This window comes from Diadema antillarum, unplaced genomic scaffold (genome assembly GCF_040938485.1).
Source record: "Diadema antillarum isolate AM-2024a unplaced genomic scaffold, OU_Dant_1.0 scf00000027, whole genome shotgun sequence".
Lineage (NCBI taxonomy): Eukaryota > Metazoa > Echinodermata > Echinoidea > Diadematoida > Diadematidae > Diadema > Diadema antillarum.
The window spans coordinates 1,721,544-1,741,226 of NW_027270916.1; the positions used below are offsets into that span (position 1 = coordinate 1,721,544).

Here is a 19,683-nt window from a genome sequence, read left to right on the forward strand (position 1 = left end):
TGATAACTGAATTTTTTATGCATACCAGCAAATATGGTGTCAAGGAAGTACAAATTGTACTTGTTTCCCTAATGGTGGTGAAATCTCCTGCAAAAATTATTTAAGTATTGCAAGCATGTTTGCTTCTTATTGATTGATGCAAAGCCATGAGGCACACACAATTTCATCATATGCTATGCTACTGTATAAGCTGTTATTTTTGCGAATTTGCAAAACACAGTTGGATGGCGACTTTAACAACACGCAAAAATGTCTCCATGCGCTTTGTTAATAGAGCATTAACATAAGCGTCGGCGTCGATTCGCGAAAATGTCTATGACCTCGTCATTCGCGAAAATATCTGTACGCGAAAATAACAGCGTATACAGTATCTCTACTACTTTAGTGTCATGAGCTACATTATCTTTCCTGACAGTATTGAGAAAATACAGATTGAAAATATGTGTGATATGCATCATGTTCGGTTTCTTTGATTTTACTTTGCCCACACAGCCATTGTCTGAGTAAGGAAAGCATTCACAAAGCTGTCATCAATGTACCAGTGGAACTGAGGCAGTTGTAAGTATGACATTCAAAAGTAGTTGAGGGATGGTAGACCTTTTTCTTTGCTTACAAAATGAACTTTGGGAAATTGATTGCAGTTGTGTAGAAAAAGAGTAGTAAGTCATTAGTTTCAAGTTCTATTGCTTTTTGACTCCAGTTCAGCAGTGGAGTCACAGTCACAGTGTAATATAAAGTGGGAGGGGAAAGAGAAACCAACAAACAGACAACATATTTTGTATGAGGACTGCATTGAACCCATTAAGAATGAGAGATAATGAAAGAAAAATAGAATACTTCAGTTTCTGTATGCCTTGTGTTTGTCTGTCCTAGTACATCAAATTGACCACATATTTGACAGTGCTCACTGTCACTAGAATTTATAAAGCCTACAAGAAAGATCCTGTACTGTAGACATTCAGTGGAAAACAATTTTTATTGTATAGATATAATGTAGCAACGGTCATTACAGTCAAGCTATCATTATTTAATGAAAAATGTACATGTTCAAGAGCTTGTTGCATGAAAATTCAGTGCATATTTGATGAAGGCGTATGAATCGTTTAGTTTGTATGAATATCCCTCATATCAACATGGACATAGTAAATCCTTATGTCTTACTCGGTTTGACACTTGCATGGGTAGTTCACCAGTATGATAGAATATGCAAATGGACACCATTCCCCCCCCCCCCCCCCCCCCCCCATAGAGGCCCCCAACTCCTTAGGTGAACTTGCAATACTCAGGTGAGCTCTAGACCCATGGGTCTCTTGTATTTAGATGTTTCACTCACATTTTTGTCTATTATGCCAACAACTCAATCTTTGTTGTGTGTGAGGTTTTCAGGGGAATTTTGATATTTACTATCCTCTAGTTCTTTCTTTTTCCTTGAGGGGAGTGAAACCCAGTAGATATGTAACATGTTATACATGTACCTTGATTGAGTAAAGGCAGAAATATTAGTAAAATGCACCAGAGAGGTGTAAGGAATTTTGAACCAGCTGTTTATAGAAAGTTGTGAGAATTCCACAAAATTTCATTTCAAATTCATGAAAATCCTTCCGATTAGGTGTTTTAATGCAACTGATTGTAAATGAGCACTGAATTGATCAGTTAATTTTACATCAATGTAGGGCAATTTGTCAATCAGTTGCATTAAAATGTCATTTTTTATGAAAAATACACATTCCTCTACTTGTTACTGACATATGCAGAGTGTCATATTATCCCCCATGTATTTTGAAAGACATAAGCCAAATACATTGTATCTTTCGTTATGCTTGAAAAATGGAAATATATCCTAAATTCCTTTATATTTGTTTTTTTCTGTTTCGCCCTACAATGACATCACAAATTTTTATAGTTTTCTTATCCAGCAATGGCAATACAGCTGCCATTTGATATATCATGAAACATGCTCCAACATTCTACCTGTTTAAATGTTTGTTACCAAAATAATCTGTTTGGATGATCCCCTGCTGCCACAAATTGTTTTTTGTGGGCACCAAATTTGCAGTTACAGTATACCAATCATTCTCAGTATTTTGAGTGTATACCTGTCAGCAAGATGTGTGATTAATGTGCCAGGAAGAAGAGAAATCTCCTCTATTATGTGAAATACTTGATGGGCTTTGATAAATGTACATCTATGGAAAAAAAAAGTACTTCAGTGACCAGGAGACAGGTTTGCAAAATAGAGTACAACTGTAATTGAATGGCTTTGTGTTTATTTGTGCTTCTTAAAGAAGTGTAGAAAGACGCTCTTGTTAATGACTAAATCTTGTGTTTTAAAGGGCAAAGGCTTCACTGTAATTGTAATCACATGTTCTGTATTTTATCTTTTGTCTGTTATGCAGTTGTAAGGATGCATCAAATCACAGAGACTTTGTGAGAGCCACAGGTGCCCTTCTTGTCACATATAGTGAAGAAAAGAATGCATTGATAGTATTTGTGAGTATACCATCAAATGGTCACTTTGACTGTCTTGCCTCTTTGACTCGGTGGTGATGAACTAGATGGTTATGCATTGCTCATTCATTTTCTAAATTGAGATATTTACCTTTTACCCTGAAAGCCTGTCCTGAGGAATCACAATAAAAACTGGTTTATCTGACATAACTATGACCAGATTACTTAACTCTGGTCACCACATAAAGGGTTAAGGTCAGGGGCCAAAACTCATTTGCTTTATCCATACAATAGGTTATCAAAGTGTACCTAATCAGAGAGAAAAGCCACAAAGAGTTATATTATCAATGTAATTGGAGAATAGATTTGGAGAAATTTGTATAGACTTTGTTTTGTTGGAGTGCCATTGTAGGTATAAATTAATCAATATTACAGTGCAACCAAGGAGGTTCGAGAGATGGAGTTACAACTGACTATAATTATTCAATCAGCTGTCAGTTTTCTATGGATGGACAAAAGAATTCCACAGGTGCATTTGTGCCTTTGATGTTCGATGCTTGAAGCCGCTATCTTTCTGAGTAATCTGAAGATTCAATTTTAACGCTAACATGATATTGGGTATATGCTGCTCGTTTATATATCAAATGCAATGAAATTTCACCTAATGATAAAGCATATAAAACAAAAGTCAATTCCATTCGAAAATATGTGCAAAAGTGTAAATCTGAGCTGTGAAAGTGTTTGAAATTTTACCCTCATGGAAAGCCGGTTTTATCACTTTTCTCCTTATTTCCGCCAAATGAAACTAATATGGTATCATCGTCAAGTATAGTTCTTTATGAGTTAATATGTCAGATTAGTGTACAGTCGAGTAATTTTGATATCTATTTCAGCAATATTTGAGCAATTTCTATTCGCGCACCCCCGTGCCTTTACCATTGTCTACCGCCCATCGTTTGTAAGTAGGGATAGCGAAAAGTAATTACCATCACAAAGACATATCTTCCTTGGAAAGTGGCTGATGATTATGCAATGAGACACAGTCAATTGCCTTCGCATCTGAGTGGCATATCCAGTTTGACACATACTTCAAATATTTTTGAGTGGCGGCTTCGAGCATGGGATCAAAGCGAATAAGACTGTTGTGACTCCATTTCTCGAACCTCCTTGGTGCAACTGACTATGCATGTTTGACACAGTTATTTTGATGAGGTGAGATGGAGAGTATCGTGTGATTGCATAGAACTAGCAATGAAGACAGGGATGTCAGGTGGTATGTTGCATTGTGCTCTCTATGAAGCTTACATGTTAAGATTGTAAACCTACATATTTTATTACTATCATATATCTGAAGTGTTTGATATGAGTATGATCCTCATGAAAAATTATATTAATGAACATTGTAGCAATATTTAGACTCTTCTTATATCTCCTACACCACTGGCACCAATGGTGCAGGCATTAATAAAGTAAAATTTAATTGACTTCCTTTTGACCGAGATGTCCATATTTGGATGTTCTGGAAGACAAATTTTGCCTACTTTCACACTCCAGGCTTCTCAGTATTATCATAGGTCAAAAAGTTATAGAGCTGCTTGTCCTTGCCCATATCACTGTATGGATTCTAAGTCTAGTAGGTCAGAGTAAAGGGATTATACAGTGCTTATCTTACTTTGTAAACTTTTTCTTCCATTGTTATGACACATTGTCTATATTTGTCCTACACGTGCAAAAAATTATAACGATCCCGTTTCTTGTACTTATTTCAAGGTTAGACCAGGAGGTCATTCCTAAAATTAATATTATTAAAATATATTGAATGTTTTATCCCCACTGACAGTAGTTTCATCAGAGTACACTAGTATGGAGTATCAATGACAATTGAAACCAGTTAACAAGTTTGGAATACGAACGTAATAGATATTTCAATATTTTCACTAAGTGTAACGTCATAAATATGGTGTTTTTCTTCCACTTTAATTATTCATAGAATGACTCCACTAGATGTGAAATTTTCTTGCACTGTGAAGTGCATGGGGAAACGTCCTTTCCTACTATGTATTTTTCTGCTATTGGTTGTTTTGTCTAGTCAACATCATCTGATGGGCTGAAGAAAGCTCAGATGTTAAGTGACATGCACATACGGAATCTGAGGGAGAAAATTCTGATGTTGTCAAGAGCTGAAGAAGCGGCGCAGCAACTGGAGGTGAGGTGATGGATTTGAGTGTTAATCTTGCATCACAAAGCTCCCTTCACTTCAGCAATTCTTGAAAATGTCACTTTGTACTTAGAATACACCACTTCACTCTTTTCTTTTGACTACAGACTGTATGCTCTTTGTTTTAGGTGACATTGAATACATTTACTTCATAAAACATAATGATCTATTGGTATGACAGGACTTAACAGTGTAAATGTACATAACCAGTGACTTTGTAGTTAACATTGAAGTGATTATGCCACAATGCTCATAACATATTTTTCCAGGAGGAAGATACAGAAAGTCTATACAGTTTGTTACATTGAAAATATCTGTTTGACGAGTGACATTTGGTGAACTTGGTGTCTCCTCTTCAACAACTTTCCTTTCTTTCCAGACACATATATAGTTATTATGTATTTACTGTAAAATGCGATATATTCGCGGCATGAAAAATTCGCAAATTGGAGCCGACCACCTTTCTCACTGCATGACATTTTCACGAATTGCCACTCACATCCAATGTATATTGTGTAGGCAAGACCTTTCACATGCATTTTAATTTTACTAATGTTGGTGCTCACGAAATTTGCGAAATTAAAATGCATGCAGACATTCCTCGTTGTACATGTACAGTATCTGGGACATGAATATGGGGCTGTAACTTGGACATTTGTTTGCTAATATTTAGGTGTGACCAACACTTACAAATTGCATTGTCGGTTATGTTTGCAGGTTACAAAACAACAGTCAGAAAGTTTTATGGAAGAATTCAGCGTGCGAGAAGAACTGATGGGCTTGGCAATTGGTAGCCACGGTGTCAACATTCAGAATGCACGGAAAGTGGATGGTATCAAGAGGATTGACCTTGACGAGTCAACGTGTACTTTCAGAGTCTATGGAGACGTAAGTGGGTTTGAGTGTCGTAGTGTTTGAGGAAAGTCACACAAATGTGCTGGTTTCATGTGATCAGTTAGGTTTAAGAGGGTGATTAGAGTAACTACTGTGTGAGTCATCATGCTTTTATTCTTGTGGAACTACTTGTGGACCTGTGATGTTCAGTGTGCTATGTTCCCTGTGTGGAGATGTGTATAATATTCGTGTATAGATTGTGTTTGCCTGAAGTCACATTCAAGAAAGGTTTAGAATATTACAAGTAAATCACACTGTGTTAATCAGTCTTTTCCCCCTGCCATGGTAACTGCATATTTTCTTGAAAATGTGGGGAGTGAACTACTTCCACATTCCACAATTGTGAAGCAATTGATATCAAATTTGGTGGACATTATGGCATTGAGGTGTAGACATGGATACATGATTTTTGTGTTTGCTAGACAAAGCGTCTCCATGGTAATGACAATTTTATCAAAACCCTGTGAATCGTATTACTTCCACAGCATTAAAGCAATTAAGGTCATATTTAGTATGTAGGATGTATAGGTGTAGATATGCAAGACACCATTATAGCAGAAAAAAGTGTTGCCATAGTAACCATATTTTTGTATCAAACTGAAGCATTTAACCCTAACTTACCTGGGGGGCCATAATGCCCCCCCCCCCAACACTGCGCGCGACATCTCCGCAACGCGAAAAACGCATCCACATGGTGATTCATGACAATTTACCTTGAAGCCTTGCACAACTTTTAAGACCAAATTTGCGATGTCCGTTTATACGGTTTCAAAGTTAAGCAACATTATGTAAGTGCATGTCAGACTGAAAATTGCTCAAAAACGTGATTTTGTGTACAAAACCAATGCAAATCAGGTTTCCATCTGAAATTCGTAATTGTATCATTATTTTTACTTTTAGAGATTAAAAACAATTAATTTTATGTTTCTTATGATTGAAATAGTGTTGCCAATGATTCCCATTGAAAAAACAATAAAAAACAAAAAGTAAAAAAGCAAGGAAATACATAAGAAATAATAAAAACAATAAAAGACATAAGAAATTAAATTGATACCAATTTTTTTTTTTACCTAAATTAAATCAGAATTCACCAAAGAGTCCTCAAGCAAAAAAATTTGAAGTTTGGGGGCTTTATTTAATGATTTCCAGCCAAATTCTAATTTTATGCATAAATTAACATAATTAATTCATATAGAATAAAATAAAGCGATTTATTGAAATTTAACAAAACAGCCCTTTAGATTGCATCGTGAGTGATGTGTGTGCCAATTTTTGTAACGAACGCACGAATCGCGGCTGAGATCATAAGGGGGGGGGCATTCATACGAACAGCTTTATGAAACAGGGCCCAGGTAAGTTAGGGTTAAGCTATTGAGGTCAAATTTGGTGTGTATGAAGATCTATAGGTGTATTTGTGCAAAGTGGCCTTTGTGTTTCTACTGGACAAGCCCTGGTTCAGTACGTCTTCATAGGAGTCTGAGCTGCTGGAGCAGGGGTATTAATCATCTTCAGTGATAGTTCTAGTTACAAATGAAACAACAGAAATGTTTCAAGACAATTTTTAGACATTTCAGTAGTACAAGAGTCACAAGCAAAGATTGGAAGGTTTGCTCCACCAGTTAGAGGCACAAAGAGAGGGAATTAATGCTGTACTTGATATGAGTATGAGCATCAGGGCCCTATTTCATAAAAGATGTTAGGATACCAAGTGACTCTGGCTGGAATGGCAACTTCCCATAGCAACAGCCAATCAGGAAACTGAGTTCTTGTCATTACCATGACAATTGCCATTCTGTTTAATGCACTTAAACAAAATATACATATATCCATGCATTACTGCACAATGTAATGTGAGAATTTGCCATGGGGTCAAAGGTTCTTGGAAATGTTAAAATGCCAGTTTTTCTCCATAATTTGTAAATAGCTCAAAGTGTTGTCATGAAGATGGATGTTACCCATTTGTGATTATTTGAAGAATTGTGAGCAGTGGGGTCAAAGGGCAAGGGTCAAAGATCAAGTGAAAATGCACAAATATGCAAATAATTGCTCTCTTGAATTTAGCTTTATTCAGCCATTTATCCAAATGAAACCTAGTTCAAGGAACACTCAACACATTTGTGACAAACATGACATTTTAATTTTTTGCCAATCATGCGAACTATCGTGTCACACTGTCAAAACGTAGTCTAGACCTATTGGCAGAACTATGTCATGTGGTGGAGGCATTTGCAATATTTTGCACTGTTTCATGCCAAATTACTGCAAGATTCATGGAAAATGTTTTTATTCCAACTGAAATGTGCCTTTTCAGCCATCAGAATAAGTCAGTTCAGAGTTAGCTCATGTGCACATTTGTACAAGTGGCCTTTTTCTCAATTGGTTTTCTTAGTTGACATGAAGAAGTTGCTTCATGTGTTGTTGTTTTTTTGGTTCTATTTTCCAGTCACAAGAAGCAGTATCCAAAGCCAGAAGTATACTGGAATTCACAGAAGACTACTTCTCAGTACCAAGACAGTTGATAGGTAAGAGTGTGTTTGTAATCTTGAAGAAAGAGCAAGGGGATATATTTTCATAAATATCTAGCAACTTTTTTGAAAATTTGTATTTACTAATTCTCTTGTGGATGGTGAAACTTTACACTGAAGGGGGGAATTCCCTTTGAAAGATATTTTGATGTTTTGATGTACAACATACACTGCAGCAATTAGCAAGGCAGATGGAGACACTTTGTAGGTAGATTTTATTTTAGAGTAATATTCCTGTCTCATCCTCATTAAGAGCAGCAATTCATACCTGAAATATATGGACAAGAAATCAAGCAAGAGCTTTCTACTTGGAATGCACAGACCTTTTTGAGGCTCATAGTTGAGGCAGATGGAGACAAATTGGGGGAAAAAATTGTCACAGTACCATGCTTCATAAAATCTAAAAAAAAACTGATTTCTAAGACCCCGTTTACAGTGAGTGAAAGGGCACTGTAAACATGCAAAAGGCCAAATGCGGTACCAAAATCGGCCGTGCATTTGGCCACGTTCTGGAGGTAGTCTCGGCCTTTTCTCACTGTAAACGCAAACTGGGCCAAATGCAGTGACTTTACCAAATTTAGTCTGGCTTCCAGACCCACTGCCCGTACTATTTTGCTATTCGGGATATTAACCCCTTCATCGTCGGAAACGTGTAGTTTAAGGTGGTTTTGTCCTGCATAGGCCTTTGCCTTCGGCAAAGGCAGCAACTTCGTCGCAGGGCGGCGACTTCGTTGCCGCGGAGTCCAGTTGGCAAAAGGTCTGGAAACCAGACTATACCATATTGCGACCGGCACCCTTCCAATAATAGTGTTTGTTTACAAGCAGAGCGTCACTATGACAAAATATTGAAAGGTTTGAATTCAAAGCCCGGGCCGAGCCCGGCACTGTAAACGGACAAAATTGCGGGGCCAAGTACCGCTCGGCCCGGCCCTGCACTGTAAACGGGGTCTAAGTAGTGTAGGCTTTCAAATGCAGACATGATATAGTAAAGACTTCAAATTCACACTTTGTGGTTTCATGTTTTGCAGCAAAATCACTGTTTATGACAGTTTTCTTGGCTTTTTTGACAGGGTTAAATGGTGATGCTAAATTTATTGTTGTGGACACATCCAGATAAGTTAATATATCTCCGAGAAATTGTAAAAGTTTCACATGGTCTACCAATGAGATTGTCACAAAAACCCAAAAACATTGCTTATGATAATCTTGGTCCCATAATAGCTGCGTTCACACATACAAAATAGTGGAATAACGATCGCGATCCAAATCTCAAAGATTTTTTGCAAGCATCCACATGGACAGAAATATCCTGCATATTGCCAATCGTGATAATTTGCCAACGTATCTGCCCACGCATGAAATCTGCCAAACTGGCGCACACAGTGTGCTTCTCTTTTTTGCCCTTTTGTTCTTGGGCGTCACTGTGGTGTGGTGCGCGTGCTGTTGTGATGTGCTCTTTGAGTGTTGGGATATAAAGTCTCAAGATTATCTGCTCCTGCATTCATACGGTCACTGCATGGCAAATTATCGCGATTATTCAGAAATAAGCACAAGATTCCTGGGATTTGCATTGCGATGCTGATCGCAATAATGATCAGGATTTTTTTGTCCGCACGGGCAAATATGTTGAGATTTCAGTTGCGATGCAAAATCTCAAGATTTTGTATCCCTCTAGTTCGCCTATGTGTGAATCCCACTTTTGATATGAACATGACTTGTGTTTCTAGCTCACCTGAGCCATATGGCTGAAGTAAGCTATTGCGATTGTTCACTGTTTGGCATCTGTTATGCATAAACATTTTATTTTTTTTTTTATAATTAATTTTTATCAGTGCTTCAATTTATCTTTCCATCGATGTTCTCTTCCAGAGGGGCCCACATTCTACAAGCTCTGTCTTTTTAGTGGGTCCCTCCATTTTTCGCACTTCACGCAAGGTTATACATGTACTTTGTTTAGACCACTTCTGTTTCTTTTTTTACTACAATGTATAGTAACTATAAGGCTCCGCAATTATTGTATAGTCTTTTCATTCTACAATGTTCTTTTTACCTTATTCTCTGCTATCAAAGGAAGTTAAATATATATGTTTTGTCGAAAAATGAAATAAACTTTGAAATTGAATTAGAAAGAAAGAAAAAGAAACAGAACAATGTATGCAGTATGTCATGGCACTTTAAAAACAAATGAAAAGATAAAAATATATACATGATCCAACATGATAACAGGGAAGAAAATAGGAAATCACAAGCAAACACATACCAGATAAAAAACACAATTTTTGTGAACGTTATGGATTGAAGTGTGTGGTCCTTGGTTGCCACTTGGAAGACTTCTATTTTGATCATGAATACCTGTTATTTGAAGTCAGTTAGACAGGTGGGTAAAAGTTTTGTGTGGAAACACAAGAAACTCCTGAATCCATTAAGTTCTTGTTTTTATTGTAATCATATTATGTTCTGCACAGAGAGTTTATTGTATGTGTCTCTACAGGTAAGGTGATAGGTAAGAATGGACGTGTCATCCAGGAGATAGTAGACAAGTCAGGAGTGGTGCGAGTCAAAATCAAAGGTGACAATGAAAGGGGTCAGATGGAGGATGATGAGGTGGTGCCCTTCCTCTTTGTGGGCACTAAAGACAGCATTGGAAATGCCAAGGTCCTCCTCAAATACCATTTAGCACATCTCAAGGTCAGTTGCTTTGTTTCTCTTTCAGTATTTGCAAGATAAGAGACTATAAGCACAACACCAAAAACTTACCTTGTACACTCTTTGGAAGGATGTGCAAGTATATGGAAGTATTGTCTTTAGCGTGGATGTACAAGATGAAGAAGTGTTGTTTTGATATGAAAAATAGGAATGAGCCAGATTTCTTTCTAATGTACGCTTCAGTTTGGAGAGTAGAAAGAGAAACACAAAGATGAATGTTCAAAAAAAATAAAAGCTGTGACAAAAAGGAGAGTAAACGGAATGGTGATAGGGATGGGTACTTAGGTATATCCACACTAGGCCTGTTGTCAACACTTCTTTATGCCTCTCAGGAACAGCTGAACTGATGCAAAAGTCAATAAATGCTTTTCAGAGTCAAACAGGTGCAGTATACATAAATTCAAACATGCATACAGCTCTCTTTATAAATCACAAGTACCTTGACAGCACTTATCTTATGGTGCAGATTTATTGTGTATCGCTGTGTATTGCTATTACGTCATCAAGGGTTTCATACATCTAGATCTTTTTCAGTCTCCATATTTTCACATTTCTTTTGCCAAATAATGGAATGCCTGGGGGAAAAAAGAAAAGAAATATGAAAAGTTTGAAAATCATTTGTCAATTACAAATAAAACATCAGAGACATTTCTTCTTTAGTTGGGTTACATTCAAGCAACTGTCTTGATAATACGTGTGTCTCACATATCTTTACAGCTAAGCCAGATGTCAAATAGGGACAATGCAGATGCATTGCAGAAAGGGAAGTTGGTTTTTGAGAAAAGAAAGTCCATTAAAATAACATTTTGTCACTAGGGAGTTGCTGCTGGCAAGACAAATTCCTGTGGACTTTAGCTAGAGTACAGCATCCATTGCATTCTTCAAATTCCAAAAGTATGACAAGGCACAAGAAGTATACTCTGTTGTCTACCCTGTGTGCTGGTTGGCGTCATATGTCAGTGGAAAGCCCATTGAATTGCCAGATATTGTGCAAATACTTTTTACCTCCCTTTCTCATCCCATACCGAGCATCCTTCAAAGATGGTTGGGAGGTGTGAACAGCTTTGTATTGAAAGAACTTTGTTGTAGTGGCCACAAAGCAATGTGAATTGATACATTCCCTTTGAATTTTGTTGTATAGGTGGATTCTTGGTGTTTTATTTTTGTTGTGTATCAACAGGGCAGTGTGTATTGATATGTTTTGTTTGAGTTTTGTTTTATAAACAAATTCATAATGTTCTATTTTGCTCTGTGTTTAAAGGACAAGTTCACCTTTATAAACATAAGGATTGAGAGAATGTAGCAATATTAGTAGAACACATCATTGAAAGTTTGAGGAAAATCAGACAATCCGTTCAAAAGTTATGAATTTTTAAAATTTTTGTGCAGCAACCGCTGGATGAGAAGACTACTGCAGTGTATGAATTACTTGCGTACAACAATATAAGGAAAATATAAAGAGAATTTCACAAAATTCCATCTTTTGAAAAAAGTACACATTCCCCTGACTCGTTACCGACAAATGTTATGGGCAATATTATTCCCCCTGCCTTTAGAAAGAGGCAAGTCAAGAGCTCTTTTATTATGCGAAAAAAGTGAAAATATGTTGAATTTTCTTTTACATTTTCTTTATACTGTTGTACGCATATGACTCACAAGCTGTAGTAGTCTCCTCATCCAGCGGTTCCAACACAAAAATGTTAAAAATTCATAACTTTTGCATCGATTGTCCAATTTTCCTCAAACTTTCACTGATGTGTTCTACTAATATTGTTGCATTCTCTCAATCCTTATGTTTATGAAGGTGAACTTGTCCTTTAAATGGAAATTGTAATGATTCTCGATTCTTCAACTTATTTCTATAATAAGGGATTGGAAAAGTACAAGTATCTGTGTTTTTATATCCTATATGCTTATGATGTTGTGTCTCATACTCAGTTAACATCGACATTGCACACACAAATCTGTGATATACACAATATACACGTGTACACCCACGATTCTAGATGTATGCACCCACAAAATGATAACATTTTGTGCATTGTAAGTGGCAATGTTGGATTAATTATCTATATTTTTGAATGATAGGACATGGAAGATCTCCGCATCCAGAGGTTACAAATAGATGAACAGCTGAGGTCCATGGGCCACCCCTCGGGGCCATACCCACCCCCTATGAGAGAAAGGAGGGGAGAGAGGGGCTATGGGTCAGACCAATCAGAGGAGTTTGGAGGCTTTCGAGGCCGGGGAAGGGGAATGCCTGGAAGGGGACGAGGTGGAAGGGGACGCTCATTTGCAGGTGGGTGTTGATGTCCATGTGACAATGTTTTGTGGACTGAATCAATTAGCTCTGTATTTTCTCTTGTTTCAATGTCCAGTTGCCTTTCATTTCATGTCATTTTTTTTTTCATGTTTACCTATTTGTGTGGAATAATTTTAGTGCTGTCAAAAGCAAGCTAATTATCATTGATTTTTCAGGTGTGTGCCGGACAAGCATTTTTTTCTCTTGATAATTATTTGTGTGGCTATTAGCCACTTCAGTATTCATGTTGTAGACATCCGTGAAGTTATAAATCTGTCATAGTGCGTGTCATTTCAAATGGGATAATCATGTAATATTGAATTACATGTAACCACCAAGAATATGTGTCAATATAAATATCTGATACTTAATTATGGTCAGTTAAGAATAATTTTGATTTTTGATGGGAAGGGCCAAGTGGCCATATATCATATATTCAAAGATAAATTCCTTGGAAAATTTATAACATTGTAGTTTCGACCACAGTGATATTTGTAACGACCGTCGATCACACCACACACACTTCCCCATACCTCACTAGTCAGAACATGCACAACACGCTGTCTACAATTTTTCATGGGACTGATACACAATGATTCTTCAATTCAGATCAAATTAACGTCACTATCTCAATTCTTTATTGATCACCAGTTATGCATGCCAAGTTACCAAATCATCACTTGTTATACAAAGTAGATTCGTGTAGATTTATGCTGATCAGTACTGCAGAATCTCTGTATCATTTGTGTGTCCGCGCCTGTCACCAAGCAGCCTCTGAGCATAGGAGGCAGCAAACCACCAACTAGTCTAGCGGGCGACGTATTTTTAGCCTAAATCTGTGATTGGCAGTCAATAGAGGGCGCGACGATGTGGAAGTCAAGTTGACTAAAAATACGTCTAGTAAGAAACCTCCGAATAGAGGCGTGGAACCGGGTGTGGCAAGACAGTTGTCAGTCGTCAACTCTCGAAGTTTTATTGGCTGAGCATCGGATGTCAATCAAAACACGTCGCAGAGTCTGAAGAAATGCTAGTCTACTCTCCTATAATAGGTATAATAATCTTTCAATAAAAATACAGTTTGCCTGTCTCTTTCAGCTTACTACAGTATTTTTTCACTCTTCTCCATTCTTTTTGAGGTGTATTACGTCTTACCTTACTTCAAATAGAAAAGAATGATAGCAATCAGAGCAACAGACTTCAGTTGTAAATCTATGAGGGTTTTGCACGTGGAAACTACGCCCAAATTACTGCCGAATGCAAACCTTCAATTATTGGAGTAAAGTCTACTTGATATTTACTTTAATTGTACGTTTCGGAAATGTATTTGATATCATTACTCCCCTTTATTATTTTTAACCATGAGTTACTATATATTTTGTGTTAAACTTTGCATGATATTTGCTTAACATCAATAAAGCTGCCGTCAAGACATCAATCTCTATATCGGAGCACCGTATACTTTAAACAGGCATTTTCTGTCGTGTTCCGCGTGATCACACGGTCACGGAAGAACTCGTCCACAGTAACATGGGCGTCCAAGGGGAAAACAAAGAGGAGCTGCGACACAAAAAGATTCCTGCAAAGCCAAAGGCACCGGTGAAATATGGTGCATTCTTTGCCATCATGAAATTACGAGATGCCATCTATGTGATCCTGGCAACAAGTAATGAGAAACCGATTTAATCTGATTCACATTTCATTACAAATGCAAATGAGGACATCTTTCTGACCATTCCGAATGCATGCCAATGCAGAAAATTAAGCTACTAGTAACCAATGTGGCTTATGCATACACACACACGCAAAGGAAGAAAAAAAAAGCACGACCTACCTACGAAACTGAAGCATAACACGCACGATATGTGACCATGGCCAAAACGCCGGAAAAGACAAGTGATGGTCATTTTTTATCCAATTTCATGGTTGTCAAATCAAACATCCACGAATAATTTTTATACATGCTTATATAGTTGGTAGCTCATGGTAATTCCTATATCCTATTTTCCTGGTTTTCATATCTCAGAAAGTGCTTCGAGGGACGTTATACATTGGTTGAAAAGTTAAAGTTATATTTCCAGGTGTACAGCAGGTCAACGTGGCATCACAAAGTATAGACATTAGGTAAATGTTTGGAAATGCGCGAGCGCCAGCAGTATTTTTTTGTATTTTTGTTGAAAGTGTGAAATATGACTAGGAAGTATAGGCGTAAATGGGTAAAACATACTCTTTAGATATGGATGCACCTCGAGTGAGCATGAGGATATCTGAATTGGAATTTTCAAAATTGTTGCTATGAATGCAGTGACGAACGATTTCAGATAGAAGCTTCGCTTGCATGTGGAGATTCACCATTCTCACTCCATAGAAGATGTTAAACACGATACCGCTTTTACGCTTCGCGAAAGACCCTGTTCTCTTTTATCAGCACACTGTAATAGTTTTCTTATCAAGCTTTATCCATCATGATTTTCTGCATCTATTCAACCAAATATCTGTATAAATAACTTGCTTTAGTGGCTAGCGCATGAAAGCCAGAATTTTCATTGCTTTGATATACGTTTGCCTGAAAAAAGACACTTTTCACAATGTCCAATTCAGCTGACAAAGAAAGTGACTTTATCGAATGGCGAAACATGGAAATGTGATCCTCTATAAAGCTATAGATTCTGTCCAGCGACACATACATCATCACCAGTCATGATGGAAGTGCCTCAATAGAGTAATAACTTATCGAATAATATCGAATAATAGGATATGAAGTGAAACCTTGCATTCTATATGTGTGCAAGTAGGCAGACAACTTATGTCAACGACTACTAGTAGGCCCTACTGTAAAACATGCTGTCATCCATGGTTTACAACTGCATGTCTGATGCATTTGAGTTATGAGAGTTGGAAGGGGCTGATCTATGATTTGGGCCGTATTTCAAAGGGGATTATCAGCACATACACGAATGCTTTATTTTTGACGTTTTTAGTTTGTGTATGTTTGTCATTATATATACTTGTCCTTGTGTGTGTCAATGCGTGTGTGTGCACGTGTGTAGGCATGAATACGTGTGCGTGTTTTCATTCAATTTTTACTGCATAATATCTAACCTTTTAGTTTGTGTATGTTTGTCATTATATATACTTGTCCTTGTGTGTGTCAATGCGTGTGTGTGCACGTGTGTAGGCATGAATACGTGTGCGTGTTTTCATTCAATTTTTACTGCATAATATCTAACCTTTTTATTATTGCTGTCACATCAACGTATTTTGTAACTAAAAGAAGAATATTTCGTTTTCGGAATAACGAACCTGATTTTATTATCAGATTAACGATCCTTGGAATGATGAATCCCAGAAAGGACATGAAGGAACATATCAATCATTTCTGAAATCTTGTCAGAAAATACGAGTGTAATCATTTCTTCTGAAAGGTCGAATCAAGTGAATGTTATTTCAACAACCACGCCTAACCTCTAAACGAGATGTTCCAGGCGAAAATGGTGCAAGACTATTTAGCAGAGCCATGTACACGTGTCACTTCTAGCGATTTGGACATGGACACAACTCTTGCGTGTTGTGCCTCAGTTGCGTAATACGTCTTGTGTGTGTGTGTGTGTGTGTTGGTGTGTGTGTGTGTGCGTGCGTGTTTGTACGTGTATTTTACCACAGTTGTTCGCTTGTTGATGATACTCAATTTAGCCATATTAGTTCATGGGCCAAGACCCGAAAAATGGGTTATTGGTATCACCTGAGGTGGCAAGACCTTTTTGGTGTCATTTTGTTTGTCGGACATAAATATGCTTATCAAGCTATGATAGCATTTCCAAATGAGTAGCTTAGTCATAATAAATGAATTTTTAACCAATTTGGTTTCGTTTTTATATCCCTATACTTCTGAATCGAAACTAAACCGCTATACAAAGAAGAGCACTGCCTTCTGTATGTCCACAGGTGTTCTGTTGTAAACGCGGTGCGCTTAGTCTTTATTCAAGGCAGCGAAGGGAATATCCAAGGGTTATGATGTCCACAGCTGTCACGCGGTGCGCTTAGTCTTTATCTAGACCAATGTAGCGTTATCATATCTAAACTTAATAATAAAAGGGATTATCTATATTGTTTTTATACAACCCTCTCAACAAATACATCAATTTTAAACAAAAATCACTCTGTTCATTTACAACATTATTTGAAGAGTTTGTTTGCAAAAACCGATAAGTCCATTTTTGAAGATTTTTAAGTACGGTTTCGGTCATAAAGTACAAAATAATACTTTTTAAACGATATATTGGTCACTTCATGTAAAGGCACATTTTTGAAGTTATGGTCAAAAGAAGCAAAAATTTTCTAATTATTCTCTTTATTTTTCTTGACCTTTAATCGCAAATATCTCCATTTGGCAAATATGGACTTATCGGTTTTTGCAAACAAACTCTACAAATTTTATTATAATGTATCGTAGTGTACCGGTACATTGTTTTTGCATTATCTTTCATTGTTGGATGGAAATAAAGCGACATTGGCGTGGTATTAGCGTTTTCACTATAGCATTTTCACCGGAAAATGATAAATGATTGGAAAATACGGTAAAATTCACGAGGAATTGCTCTGTTGTTGTTGTTTTTAGATAAAGGGATATACACTGTATTATAAGCTTTGGATATTCCCTTCGCCGTCTTGAATATTAGACTAAGCGCTGTCGACATCATAACCCTTGGATATTCCCTTCGCTGCCTTGAATAAAGACTAAGCGCGCCGCGTTTACAACAGAACACCTATGAACATACAGAAGACAGTGCTCTTCTTTGTATAGCGGTTGGTCTCGATTCAGAAGTATAGGTATATAATAACGAGACCAAATTGGTTTAAAATTCATTTATTATGACTAAGCTACTCATTTGGAAATGCTATCATAGCTTGATAAGCATATCTATGCCCGACAAACAAAATGACACCAAAAAGGTATTGCCACCTCAGGTGGTACCATTATCTGGCCTGGCCCATGGACTATATTGTACATGCAAACAGAATGGTCACAAAGATGTCCTCATTTATATGCATTTGTAATGAAATGTGAATCAGATTGAATCGGTTTATCATTACTTGTTGCCAGGACCACATAGATGGCATCTCGTAATTTCATGATTGCAAAGAATGCACCATATTTCCCCTGAGCTTTTGGCTTTGCAGGAATCTTTTTGTGTCACAGCTCCTCTTTGTTTTCCCCTTGGACGCCCATGTTACCGCGGACGAGTTCTTCCGTGACCGTGTGATCACGCGGAACACGACAGAAAATGCCTGTTTAAAGTCTACGGTGCTCCGATATAGAGATTGATGTCTTGACGGCAGCTTTATTGATGCTAAGCACATATCATACAAAGTTTAATACAAAATATACACTGTATGGTAACTCAAGGTTAAAAATAATAAAGGGGAGTGGTGATATCAAATAAATTTCCGAAACGTACAATTAAAGTAAATATCAAGTAGACTTTACTCCAATAATTGAAGGTTTGCATTCGGCAGTAATTTGGGCGTAGTTTCCACGTGCAAAACCCTCATAGATTTACAACTGAAGTCAGTTTCACTGATTGCCATCATTCTTTTCTATTTGAAGTAAGGTAAGATGTAATACACCTAAAAAAGAATGGAGAAGAGTGAAGAAATACTGTAGTAAGCTGAAAGAGACAGGCAAGCTGTATTTTTATTGAAAGATTATCTGTAGTATACCTAGGAGAGTAGACTAGCATTTATTCGGGCTCTGCGACATGTTTTGATTGACATCCGATGCTCAGCCAATAAAACTTCGAGAGTTGACGACTGACAACTGTCTTGCCACACCCGGTTCCACGCATCTATTCGGAGGTTTCTTACTAGACGTATTTTTAGTCAACTTGACTTCCACATCGTCGCGCCCTCTATTGACTGCCAATCACTGATTTAGGTTAAAAATACGTCGCTCGCTAGACTAACCACCAACCTGTTACATTATCAGTGTTTTCTTAAGAGTAACTTATGAGTATGCAGTTTTGTCATGAATGAATGAATGGGTATCATGCTGTGTAATTCAATCTGCACCTGAATAGTCAAACACCCCAAATTTTTTGATTGAATACATTTTTTCTCTCATGTTGTGTTAAGTGTACAGTGTACATGCCATTCCTACATAATGAGCCAGTTCGGGGTTAGCTCATGTACAGATGGGTACAAATGACCTTTCTTCTTTCTCAGTTGATTATTCACTCCACTAGTCTTCAAGCAACAGAATGCATTATCTTGCCCAATGTAGCAATTTATGGAATTCATCAGTCATGTTCAAACAAAGGATAGACCAGGTGACCAGAATGATCCATCGATTTGCACTTTGGAAAGCATCCATTTCACTATTTTGCATTGAATGTAATGACAATCATAATCTACATTCAATACAACTGGCCGCCTGTCTCTCAAAAGTATGCTATTCTTCCGGCTAAGCCGAGAAACCCGAGAGCATATAAGCACAGACAAACCAAAACAAAAACAGTCACTTACTGCGCGCACCCACCGTGCATACGCAGGCAGCGTGCGGGAGACCGCCATTGAATCATTCTCTTTTACCGCTC

At 37.4% G+C, this 19,683-nt stretch overlaps 1 protein-coding gene across 2 annotated transcripts in view; it reads left to right on the plus strand.

Moving 5' to 3' along the window:
- LOC139735390 (RNA-binding protein FXR1-like) overlaps positions 1-19,683 on the plus strand; it is a 75,387-nt gene that overhangs the window by 39,869 nt on the left and 15,835 nt on the right. For both annotated transcript variants that reach the window (XM_071646149.1, XM_071646142.1), the window contains 7 exons: positions 493-558; positions 2,397-2,490; positions 4,538-4,654; positions 5,384-5,554; positions 8,004-8,082; positions 10,577-10,773; positions 12,880-13,090. In XM_071646149.1, coding sequence (XP_071502250.1) covers positions 493-558; positions 2,397-2,490; positions 4,538-4,654; positions 5,384-5,554; positions 8,004-8,082; positions 10,577-10,773; positions 12,880-13,090 — 935 coding nt within the window. The remainder of the gene's footprint in view (positions 1-492; positions 559-2,396; positions 2,491-4,537; positions 4,655-5,383; positions 5,555-8,003; positions 8,083-10,576; positions 10,774-12,879; positions 13,091-19,683) is intronic.